This window comes from Schistocerca serialis, chromosome 5 (assembly GCF_023864345.2).
Source record: "Schistocerca serialis cubense isolate TAMUIC-IGC-003099 chromosome 5, iqSchSeri2.2, whole genome shotgun sequence".
In the NCBI taxonomy this organism is placed as follows: domain Eukaryota; kingdom Metazoa; phylum Arthropoda; class Insecta; order Orthoptera; family Acrididae; genus Schistocerca; species Schistocerca serialis.
In genome coordinates this window covers 252,898,753-252,911,827 of record NC_064642.1, presented here as the reverse complement: position 1 = coordinate 252,911,827, position 13,075 = coordinate 252,898,753, and the positions used below count along the sequence as shown (strand labels likewise).

The 13,075-nt window shown below is 38.0% G+C and overlaps 1 protein-coding gene across 4 annotated transcripts in view; it reads left to right on the top strand.

The window, feature by feature from the left end:
• The window catches only part of LOC126481449 (tubulin epsilon chain-like), a 161,061-nt gene extending 148,217 nt beyond the window's left edge, over positions 1-12,844 (top strand). For 2 of the 4 annotated variants that reach the window (XM_050105216.1, XM_050105217.1), the window contains exon 10: positions 8,422-8,814. In XM_050105216.1, the coding sequence (XP_049961173.1) occupies positions 8,422-8,664 (243 nt within the window). In that variant the 3' untranslated portion in view covers positions 8,665-8,814. Of the gene's footprint in view, positions 1-847; positions 954-8,421; positions 8,815-11,068 lie in introns of those variants that run through there. The other 2 variants (XM_050105220.1, XM_050105218.1) reach the window with 2 other exon arrangements.
• The last annotated feature ends 231 nt before the right edge of the window (positions 12,845-13,075 follow it).

The window sequence follows — 13,075 nt, the reverse complement described above, 5'->3', positions numbered from 1 at the left end:
TTAAAAATTGTCATATATTTGATGCCGTGGGAAACCTCTCGCTCTCTGGCAACATCATATTCAGCTGACAGCTGTAGTGCCGTGATGTGATGAACGTCAGGGGATTCACAAGCTTGCTAACAATGCCTCCCTCCTGCTCTGCCATCATAAACCCAGAACACTGTCTGGGCCATGATGTGTCATTGCAGTCTGCAGTGCCAGTGAATTTGAATTGAAAATGATTTATGTTGTCAGTAACAGTACAATATTTCTGTTAGTAGCTAGTTTTGTAATGAAAAAAAGAAAAGTATTCATATCATGTGGGCTGCAAATGGAAAGTAATAGCATATGCAAAAGAACATGGAGCAGCATTTCAGTCCTGCGCCAACAGAACAAAACCATTCGCATTTGGCCTACTAATAAAGAAGATATAGGTAAAAAGAGGAAGACTAAATGTGTAAATAGAGGACTGAATGCAAAATGGCTAAAACTAGAATATGAGTTATTGAAATGGATTCAAGGACACTGTCAAAATGATTCAAATACCTGCTCATAAGCTAGTGCTACAGTGGAACTTAACAGATTTTAAGGATGGATTTGGTTTTGAGCTTCAGCTTAGCTCACATCCAGTCCCTATCTGTACCAAACAATGTCACAAAAGACAGTGTAAATCTAAACTATACAGTTAATATGCACGAGCTTATGCCTTGTAAATATACAAATGCATGCAAAATTAAAGATCAGACAATAGAAGCACTCACACAAAGCTAAACAAATGACTTTCTTCCACTTAGAAGCTTGTCATATAATGAACAAACAAATGTTCCACACTGCTGATGATGTTTGAACTGATGATGGGGCCTTACAGGAACTACAACAGCTGTTCAAAACCAATGATGTCTGTGCTACAGATGGCATAAATCCATGTCCGCTACTGGTGTATCTGTATCCATTTTCACCAGAAAACTTTGAAGGTAGGAGTAAGCAAAGTATTGTCATGTGCAGGTGTGTAATTTTTATACAAATTCCAGTACACAAACCTGCAATCTCAGTGTGTCCATTTTTCAGCCACAATTATAAGGTGATTTCTTTATAGACTAGGATATATAAGACTACCTGTAAGGCCATAGGATATTAAATCTTCACTGCCTGCCAAGGACTACCTTTTGTAGGCCTAAAGGTAATCACAATTTTGACATGCCATCACATAAGCCTTGCAACATGTGTTCCACACTAGGAAAGTGAAACTCATTGCACTGTTTCACTTTCATGAATCATCTAAAGAACAGTTTACACTCCCCAAGCATTTTCTGTCTGCTACATCTTGTTTAATGTTATCTGCAGGTGTGTGAACTTACTACAAGGGCTGTTCGAAAAGGATCCGACTTTATTTTTTATTGTTGAAACCAACAATGGAATCCAGTCACGTGCTCTCTGTCTGTAGACATGCATATTGTGTATGCCTGACTTTTTCATGGCTGCAGGGACAACCAGTCTCTGCTTAGCTTTGGACAAGTCAACACGTGTAAGTGGTAGTAGTCTGATTTTGTGTTGTGGACAAAATGACAGAAAAAGTGGAGCAATGTTACTGCATGAAATTTTGTTTTAAGCTTGGTGATTCTCAAGTTGGAACAATCCACAAGGTTCAACAAGTGTTTGGGATGAAATAATGGGTACCAGACAGATAAAGGAGTGGTACAACCATGTCATAGGTGGCTGCTCATCAAATGAAGAGTGAAGCACTTTCAGGTTGGCCCTCAGAATCCACAAATGAGGTTGTTACAGATCATGTAAGAATCATGGTATGCAGGATAGATGAATTATGATCAGAGAAGTTGCAGATGACATTATAATCAGTACTGGATCCATTGATTCCATTTTAATGGGACATTTGGACCTCAGAAGGATCTTAGAAAATTTTATGCTAAAGCTGCAACCAACTGAGCAAAATCAACTTCATTCAGCAATCACACAGGGCGTGCTGGATATGGTGAACAGTAACCCCAACTTTCTTAACCCAGTTATCACTGATAAGTCCTGTGTTTATGGTTATGCCCCAGAAACAAAGTTCCAGTCATCGCAGTAGAAGTATCCAGCATCCTGAAGACCAAAACAGCAAGGCACATCTGCAACAAAGTGAATGTGGAGTTGTCCATGACAAGTCAGTCCCAAAAGATACTAATGTCAATGAGGAGAACTGCCAATACATTCTGCATCGCCTTCATGAAGCAGTGGCGAAGACAGCTGAACTTGTGGGCTGTTGGTACCTTCATCACGATAATGCACTTGCTCATTGTTCTCAGTTACTTCAGAGTTTTTTGGCCAAACACAACATGACTGTGGTCTGTCAGCCTCCCTATTACCTTGACCTATCACCAAGTGACTTCTAGCTTTTCCCCAGACTGGAAAAACTCTGAAAAGGATCAAAGTTCAGAGCAAGGAAATGTTATGACTTCAGAACAGGGAAGGCACTATGCAGAATTCAACAAAGCAGCTGTGCATCACATCAAAAAAAGACTTTCTGGCATTGCTTTCACCAGTGTTGGGAAAGATGTGTAGAATTTGGAGAAGACTACTTTGAAAGTGACTGGTGTCAAACAGTTGAATCTGAATAAACACTGATTTTATAAATAAAAGTCGGATACTTTTTGACTAGCCCTTATATTAACTTTAACATGTTTACAAACCTTAAAAGTTGTACTAATTGTAAAATTTCTCCTATGTTTGATTTTTCTAGTGTGAAAAATCATAATGATTCCAAAAACAACCATCATTTACACATAGTTATGTGCCGCTGTTTGGCATAGTTCCACACTGGTTTTCTTTTGGTGTTGAGTAATAAACCAATGGAAAGATAATATTTTCTCTTCATAATCCTGTGGCATTTTCTGAGATATTTTGGTTTTGGTTTGCGTACTCAGTCCATAAACTCACAGCTCCAGGCAGTGCTGGCTTCGGTCACACAATTTTGAGGCTGTTACCAATAACCTACACCATAGTGCCGGTTGGGGGTATCCAAGGGGTGTCCAGCATGTCCTATGCATCCCCAGAAAGGCCTCTACCCATGTTTAGCCATTATTGGCTGCATTGAGGTTGAACCCTGTTCCCTGGTCAAGTGAGAGGTTCTTTCAACGTTTGTGGACAAGGTAAGACTTTCCAGGAGACAAACTGAAATGCATCCCATGTTTGTTCAACAAACAGGTTTTAGGTAGGAGCTGTATGTGGCTGATAATGATCCTGAGCCAGCTTCAATTGTTTGTCATGTTCCAAAAATTGTCTCTCAGCTTGCAAGGTCTGGGCATTCACAAACGGTGGGATTATTGGTGGTTGGGAGCTCCACTGTTAGGTGTGTAATCGATCCCCTTAGGATATGACTGCCAAGGTGGGGAAGAAATCCAGTGTTTACTCTTAGAGTACATACCAGAGGGAGGCAACCCAAATGTGGAACAGGGCATTGCAGATTACATGACAAGCAATGAGTGCAGCCAATTGCAAGTGGTGGCTTATCTCAGTACTAACATAGTATGCCCCTTTGAATCAGAAGAGATTCGCTCTGATTTCTGTTTACTGTCTGAAGTAGTAAACACATCCAATCTTGTTTGCAAGATGAAGACAGATTTCACCATCTGCAGCATCACTGACAGGACTGAGCGTGCACCTTTGGTGCGTGGCTGAGTAAGGGGTCTGAATCAAAGGTTCAGAGGGTTCTTATACACAGAATGTGGCTGCTGTGGTAGCAAGAGCTGTGTGCTGTGGACTAGGCACATATTATTTTATTTTATAAAGGTTAAAGGGTCTTGGAAAAGTTCTAACAGTGATACAGACTCAAAAAGAGCAGGCCAAACATGAGACAAGGGTAGACATAGAAAACATAGGTATTATAGTTACAAATTATCATAGTTGTGTAGGGAAAGGACCAGAGCTCAAGTGCTCATAGAATGCACTGAAACAGATATAGTTATGTGTATTGAAAGCTAGCTAAAGCCAGAGACAGGCTCAGCCAAAGTTTTTACCTAATCCATTGGTTCATAGGCTACATATTGGATAATGTTGTGGAAGCTGAACAATATTTGAACAAGACAGCTGCTCATCATCTTCAGATGCTTACTGACATTTTGTTACAGTGGCTTGCCAATAAATATGCTGACTTGCCAGAAAAGCACAGACATCATAGATGAATCATAGAGCACGGCGAGATCCAGTGCCCGCTGTCTGAGAAACAGGCTAGCATCTTCATATGCGTGACATTAGAAAAATGCAGGCACAAATTGCTGCCCTGCGCATGCAGCCAGAGTGTTTGTGCCCAGTTTAAGTGTGCGGACTCCGATTTCCTGTCTTTGTTGACTGGTATTTGCTCCTTGGTGGCTGTCGATGCCTTAGTAACGCATGCTTATTCCCATGCCTTGCTGAGCTTAAGTCCTATGTATCTATTAATCAGGCTGTTGCTTGTATGTATTTCAACTATTTCTTTAATGACAGAGTCGAAGTAGGTGGTAGGAAATGAAAGGATCTTTGTCTCTCCTTAGTTCGTGCTATGTCTCGTGCCAAGACAGTGTTAAGCAAACTTTTCTGGCTGACCGAATCTGGCACCTGTATCGGTAACAGTGTGACATGTATTGCCATTGTATGATTTGCCTCATTGGCACGAGATTTTATATATCCCTGGTCTCCATAGACCTAGGTTTTCTTTAACAGAACCCAGTATCTTATAAACTCACACTGGAGGGTGGAGGACACATTTTATTTCATGTTTCTTGAACAGCCTGCCAGTCTCAAAAGACACATGAGCAACATAGGGTAGAAAAACCATCCTCATGGAGTTCTTTATTTCTTCTGGCTTTTCTTGAGGTTTATTGCATACAGGCTGACATACAATATGAACCTGTTTGTCTGAGTACCCGTTTTGTACAAAGGCAGAACAAAGATGGCTAAGCTCTGCTGATAACTGCCCTGCATCTGAGATAATTCTAGCCCTATAAATGAGAGTCCACAATATGTCACTGCATTGGGGTGGGTGATGGCAGCTCATAGCTCATATATATAGGTCAGTGTGAGTTGGTTTACAAAACACACTGTGACTCAAGGAACAGTCTTATTCTCTGCAGATGAAGACATCTAAGAATGGGAGGTCTCCATTTTTCTTCACTTTCATGATGAAGCAAATGCTTGGGTGGAGGGAACTAATACATTAAAGAAATGCTGAAGTGTTGTTGCCCCATGTGGCCATACTACAAAGGTTGTCGCCCACACATCTCCAGAAACATTTAGGTGTCAGTACTGCTGACTGAAGTGCTTTTTACTCAAAGCCTTCATAAAAAGGTTAGCAACTGTGGAAGACAAGGGGCTGCCCATAGCAACTCTGCCAGTTTACTCAAAATATTGTTCATTAAATAAAAAGTAAGTTGAGGTGAGCACAAGTTTGAATAGATGTAAGATGTTCTCCTCCAACTTTGCTCCAATAAGTTGTAATCCACCAGAGGTATTTGTGTGAACAAAGAGACCACATCAAAACTCACTAATGTGTCAGCTGGTTTGAGATGCAAAATCTTCAGTTACTACATAAAATCTTCTGAGTTCTTGAATGTGATGTTCACATTTTCCTCAGTAAAGAAGTCAGATATTTTGCCAGGTAATGTGTTGGGGCTTCTACATTGCTCACAATAGGGCCAAGCGGAACTCATTCTGTACTTATCTTAGAGAGTCCATAAAGACATGGTGGAACTTGCACTTGTACTCCTAAGCTCTTTTTAAGATATTCAGGAAACTGGTTGGACCTGAGGAGGGCAGATGCCTTCCATTATACTGCATCAGTTTGATCCTCTGGAGACAACAGAGTCCTCCAGTAAACCCGTCATCTTGCCGAAGTAAGGTTTTGAAGTCAGAAGAACAGTACCATTTCCCTTGTCAGCAGGTAAAATTACTACTTCTGTGTCTTCACTTGAGGATCAGAGCACTTGTAAGGAAATCAAGAAATATGTATGTTAGAGAAGTAATTAACAATTCCGACAATAAAATCAAATCAATATGGAATGTTGTTAGAAGGGAGACGGGAAAAGTAACCACTGGGGTAGGTAGTATTACTATTAAAGAGAATGAGACCATCCTAACCAACAGTACACAAGTAGCTAATGTATTTAACAACCATTTCTTAAGAGTCTGTTTTGGAAAAATTTAGACAGATTACATTTCACCTAACAACCTCTTGTGAAATAAGTAAAACTATTAAATCTTTGAAAAATAAATGCTCTGTTGGAGTAGATGACATCTCTAATAAGATATTAAAATGATGTGGAGCAATTACAGCTGATCTTCTGAGTCACGCATGTAATGCATCACTAACTGGAGGTATTTTCCCAGACAGGTTAAAATATGCCATTGTCAGGCCTCTCTTCCAAAAGGGAGACACCACAGATGTCAATAATTATCAGCCAGTATCCTTCCTTACAGAATGTTCAAAAATCTTCAAGAAAGTAATGTACTCGAGTGGTTAGCCATCTAAACAATACTGGGATACTTCGTAAATCACAGTTCAGATTTCAAAAATGCTGTTCCACTGATAAAGCAATATACAATTTCACTGTCCACATAATAGAGTCTTTAAATAGTAAATGTCACCAATAGGAATTTTCTGTGACTTGTCCAAAGCATTTTACTGTGTGAACCATGAAATTATGTTACAGAAATTCCAATTCTATGGTATAAATGGAATAGCATATGAGTGGTTTAAGTCATACCTACAGAACAGGAAGCAAAAAGTTTCCTTCTGTGGGTCAAGTGATTTAAATAAGTTTCCCACTTCATCTGACTGGGGTGAAATTACATTAGGTGTTCCGCAGGGTTCAATCATGGGTCCCCTTCTGTTCTTGATATATGTGATAGATCTCCCTTCCTACCTTAGACAGGAAGCTGAACTGACAATGTTTGCTGATGATACAAGCTTCATTATTAATCCAGTAAAAGAAACTCCAATTGAAAATGATGCAAGTAAGGTCTTTGAAAAAGTCATTAATTGGTTTTCTGCAAATGGGCTTTCTCTAAACTTTGAAAAAACACAGTACATCCAATTTTCTGCTGCAAAAAGTTATTTGCCAATTTTGAGGATATCGAAATTAGTAAGCTAACATACTTTGCATACTTTCACTCTCTGATGTCATACGGAATAATATATTGGGGTAACTCAACATTTAGACAAAAAGTATTCACTGCTCAAAAGAAAGTGGTTAGAATAACGTGTGGGGTTCATAGTCACACATCTGGTAGGCATCTTTTTAAAAGATTGGGAAGTCTTACAACAGCCTCACAGTACATTTACTCACTAATGAAATTTTTTCTCAGCAACATGGACCAATTTAAAAACAACAGTGACATTCATGAGTATAATACCAGAGAAAGGAAAGACTTACACTATCCTTTACTGAACCTATCTTTGGCTTAGAAAGGAGTAAAATATGCTGCTATAAAATTTTTCGACAAATTACCAGAGGAAATAAAATGTCTGACAGACAGCAGTAATAGCTTCAAAAATAGATTGAAATCATATCTCCTTGTCAACTCCTTCTCTACCATAGATGAATTCTTGAATAGGAATAAATAAATCTATAAATATATACTATGCCTTTTGTGCCATTTAAGGGAATGGCGTAAATAATAGAAATATTAATCTTTAACTCTGAATCTTGTTTCATATGTGCATTTCTTGTGCACTTGACGTGTTCCACATGATAGCAGCTACTGTACCATGCAATTGATCAGTGGAACATGCAACCAACTAACTAACTAACAGTAGTGATAACTGGACTGTTGGTAGCACATTGGAACTTGTGAGTTAGACCTTCCACAGATTTCTTGTGATTTTTTTTTTAGATCCACCCTCTGCAGTGGTCAATGTTTCCTGTCACGTCTCAGTTTAGCTGTGGTCACTCCTTCGTATTTCCACTTCACAGTCACGTAACCAACAGTAGACTTCGTCAGGTTTAGATGGATTGAAATATCCCTGATTGATCTCATACTTGTGTGACTTTCAGTAAATAGTCCACATTCAAAGTCACTGAGCTCTCCTGACCAACCAGATTTTTCTGTTCCTGCTTCTACATTAACTCTAGAACACAAACTTTCATAATTATTATGACTGCCAATTTTTCATTGTCACTTGAAAAGTGCGGGAAGGTCACAAGCGCTTCCGTCTCATAAGTACCTTTCTAGCTTCAGATGTGCTTATGACTGCCAAGAAGAAACTCCATGCACTGCTTAGAAAACAGTGGCAGCTTTTCTGAAAGTCGTCATTTTTACAAATGTTTGTAACTTCGTTACATCTTATAATGCCAGTAATGCTCACAATATGGGTTTATGATTACTTTTATACGTGATCCAAGATTTGTTTCCTGAGATGATAATACGAGCATTTATAAATTCAGTGTATTACTATCTCATATTTCATTTCAGATCCCAGATTTAATAAAGGCAAATGGCCCAAATCTTTTAGATAAAATACAGAAATTACTTAATGAGCTGGAGCAAGAGGAGAATGACAGCAACATTTATGACCCGACAAGTGAAGATGAACCCAATAACATTGAAGAGGATGATATTGACCTTACAGATGGTGAGAGTGAAGATCGCCAAATTACAGTCATTGGTGCAGACCTTCCAAATTCTGGCAAAAAATGGAGCGATACTCTGTTCTGATCAAGAAAACGATCCAGGATTGTTTCTTCATCTTTCGGTGGCTAGGACTACATCATTTGGACTCAAAAGATCTCTCTGAAGGGTAAGGATGGACGTCGCTGGTCATCTTCAGCTCCTAAAAACAAGACAGTGCCTACACCTCAAAAAAATATTATCCATCATATTCAGTCCCCTATTAGTGGTGCTAGAAATGCTGCTACACCGTTAGAAATATTTTCTTTATTTGTCACAGATGACATGTTACAATTAATAGTAAATCACATGAATAAAGAGGTAATGAGGAAAATATCAAAATCCAAAGAGCACTCAAGAGTACAACTTCCACTGAAGAATTAAAAACTTTAAGTGGTATCCTGATCTTGACATCAGCTTTGAAGAATAACCATTTATCTACTTGGGAATTATTTGACAGTAATTCATGTAGCCCTAGATATAAAGCAGCCATGAGTTTCAAGTGATTTGAGTTTTTAATTTCTTGTCTGAGGTTCGATGGTAAAGGAATTATAGGATGAATTTGTTATCAATTACTGTATCTATTACAGACCAGGCTCATTCATTACAGTGGGTGCACAACTCCTTGCATTTTGTGGTAGATGTCCATTTCATATGTTCATAGCCAACAAGCCTGCTAAATAGGGGATTAAAATTGTCATGGCGTGTGATGCAGGAACAAAATATATGGTTGATGCTTCCCCATATCCCGGCAAAGCACAGATACTGAAGGTCTGAGAATACTAAGTGAAGGGGCTCTCAAAAACAATGAGAGGATCTAACTGAAATGTTACAGTTGATAACTGGTTCACATCTATCAAGTTAGCCTATGATCTGCTTAAGGAGAAACTTGCTCTCGTTGGTACTTTGAGACACAATAAGCAAGAAATACCTCCAGAATTACTTATAACCAAGAAGAGAGAGATAGGAACATCTATGTTCATCTTTTACAAGGAAATGACTCTTGTCTCTCATAAATCTAAGGCAAATAAAATAGTCCTTCTGTTAACAATGACGCACGACCAAGCTGAAATAGATGAAGTAACTAAGAAACCTAAGGTGATTCATTGCTACAACACAAAAGGTGGCGTTGATTCATTAGCCCAGATGTCGTGCAACATTTCTTGCAGCCGGAAGACTAAATGCTGGCCTTTGTGTGTCTTTTACGGAATTTTGAACATTAGGTGCAGGTAAGTCACGTTCACAACACCACCCGTGAGAAGGAGAATGTCCTAAAGAGGAAAAACTTTGTAATACGACTGAGTGAAGAGCTACTCTCACCATGGATGCAAAGCAGGCTACACATACCAGGAGTATCAAATGACCTCCGCCTCGCTATACATTCTGTCCTTGGAATTGAACACCATCGTGAGGACATTGGTGGAAATGCTGGAATATCATCTGCCCTGAGGAGAACTATCTGCCACATATGTCCATCAAAAAAGAGAAGAATGACAACAACGTTTTGTGCTGTTTGTCGTAAGGCTTTTGCAAAGAGCATTGAGCACAATTATACACTAATTGTTCGAAATAAATGTTGTTATTGTTGTCAAAAACTATTGTTTCTGTGATTATAGACTGTGGCCTGTATTGTTTATTAGTGATAATTAATAAATAATAAAATGTGTTACCAAATTTTGCTTACATTTTGTTATGCCATAAAAATTACGAATGTTTGTAACATTAGATAATTGAAGAATGTTTGTGTTCTAGTGTTAACAACACAGTACTTCCCACCTCCTTGTATATTGGAAGATCTGCAACTTGTGACCTTTATTGGCCAGTCCTGCATCACGTAGACACTGTATTCTGACCAACATGTACTAGTAGTTTCAGTATGAGTGGGTTGGGTATAGACATCTGTGAAAGCTGTTCTCTGGCTCATGCCCCAGTGAGCTGTGGCTGCTATCAAGGCTCATGGACCTTTAAACATTAAGATGACACTACTTTGTCTGATGATCTTATTTCTCTTAATATAAAAACTGATAAAAGTATGAACATTGAAGAGTTAGTGGAGCAGACACAGCTAATGCTCTGATATAAAAGAATTACTATTATCAATCAGCTTTTTTAAGTGCTTTTGAAAGTGGGTGTACTGATGCATTTGACTGTCCTCCAATCTGTCAGTTGGAACCTATACCAGCAACCAACTGTTCTGTGAGATGTTACTGAGAACAGAACATTTTACAATTTGGGTTTATGTTCTACAAGAAGAACACTGTAGTCTATCAGAGTAATTGTTATTTGGTTTATGATTAGTTAATTGTATACCATTTACTGTAATGGTGTCATGTCATATGTCATGTTTCATTCACTCTGTGTGTATATTTATCTATTCAGTATGTTTCTTTCTGTGATTATTATATAAATTTTCTTAATATTCTCATATGATGAATGAAGTGTTACCTTACAGGCTCATACACATCATTACCTTCAAGTTGATGGGTTTGATGAGTCATATTTTCTCTCAAGTATGGAAAGTCTCCAAACTTCAGCTGCAGACTACAAAAAGATATTGCACCAGGATGTTGTGAAAATACCTAGAATACAGGTTGTGTGATCTGTGCTGTAGTGAGATTGTGTTTGTAATGCAAACAAATAAATTTTTACTAAACGCTGAGATAAAAGACGGTTGCAAACATGTAAATATTGCATATTTTTGTGCCTGACAGCACTCTGATTTTTTGACTTTGGTGTTTTATTAAGTAATCATGGTACTGTGAACAGTCAGCATTGGAATGTTGAATTTTGTAAATTACACTGTAATGGAAGGTGAAAGTTGGTTAACAAGTATACAGTCCTACTATTATAATATTCTGTTCCCTTTTTTAATGGTTTTTATCACTCGCTTTATTTAAATTTATCTTGTGAACACACTCCTGTGCAAATTTGAATACATTCTGAAACACAACAATCAGAGTTAACATTTAAATTTTTTGTGAGCAAACAGGCTGTATTACTTGTCAGCTAAATGTTGGCAGATAGAAGTGTAAGTAGCAGCATTCAGAACAATTCTCTTAACGTGAACTGACAGAAATTTATCTAAGGCTGTTGCCTAACTTTACTCTACCTTTATATCATACTAAAATATTTTGTACTGAATAGAAACCATAGGATGAGTAAACATAACTATCCAGTGTGTAGTGTTTACTTTGAGCAATAGATAGAGGTGTAAACAAGGACTTAAAGGTGGTTGCTCAGTTTACAAACTGTTGTCCTCATTTAGAGTCCATAAATGCATATTTACACAAATAGTGACAATGTCCATGTGCTGCAGCCATCTTGCACAGCAAGGGTGGTCATGCCCCCATAACAGGCCATACAGAAGTTACAGTGGAGTTGTGTCATGTGACCAGTGAAATCTTGTTAACAAATGTGATGGGCATGCTGTTATCTTGATCCCAAATTGAATGGGGTGGGGGGCTGAGAAAGAGGGTAGTAGTTGCAGTAGTACTGTCAAAATGTGTTTTGTGATGGTCATCTGCTGTGGTACAAAATGTCAAGCAGAAGTACAAACTTCGCTCTGCGATCACCTCTCATAAGTGGAACAGACTAGAAAATTGACTCTCATAACAAATGAAGTTTTGGACAGCAAGTCTTCTTTATTAATCTTATAGTTTTTAATAAGCATTTCAAAAACCACTACCTGATCCAGGTCGGCCTCCTTGGCTACTATGAATGGACAGTAAGTCACATGTTTTCCTATGATATACTGCCTTGTAAGGAAGAAGCTCCAACAGTGCCGTATTCAGTTGTACTGGCCCCAATGCACCTTGCGCCTAAATTGTTATCTCCAGTACAACTGCTGTGGCCTCCACAACTATGTTACACATTATTAATTATAATTTTGATTTGTTAATATGCTTGCTACTTTGAGCATTAGCAGTAATGTTGCTAAAAAGACTAAAAGAATATTTTGTGTGAGCCACCAGCACTTTTTTCTGCAATTTGTTACTCTGACTATGTTATTACACTTTTATAATTTTTTTAGAAATAAGTTTTTTGAACTGAAAAAACATTTTCAGTACATTTAGTCAACAAGACTACTGAATGGTAAATTCTTTTAGCAAATAACACCATTCTGTAAATTGTTTTTACAAAAAACAAAGTTTGAGAATAAGATCTACTTGTAAAGTTAGTGGTTAGGCACTGACAGTTGCAGTTTGTTGCAATAACATTTACAAATATAGGATTTAAGCATTTGATAATATTTACAACTTTGTAAAAATATAATGGGAAATAAAAATTAGGTACAAATACATTTGTGATTTATGTTAAGAGACACATGTCTTTTAAAAAATTAATTACACACTTTTAAACACTGTAGTAGTAGTTTCTGGAGTTTGTGATAGTTTAACGATGGTTTTCCGAATGTTTGCCAGCCAAGGAGTGTCACTTTTCTTGAAATTGCAGACAAATG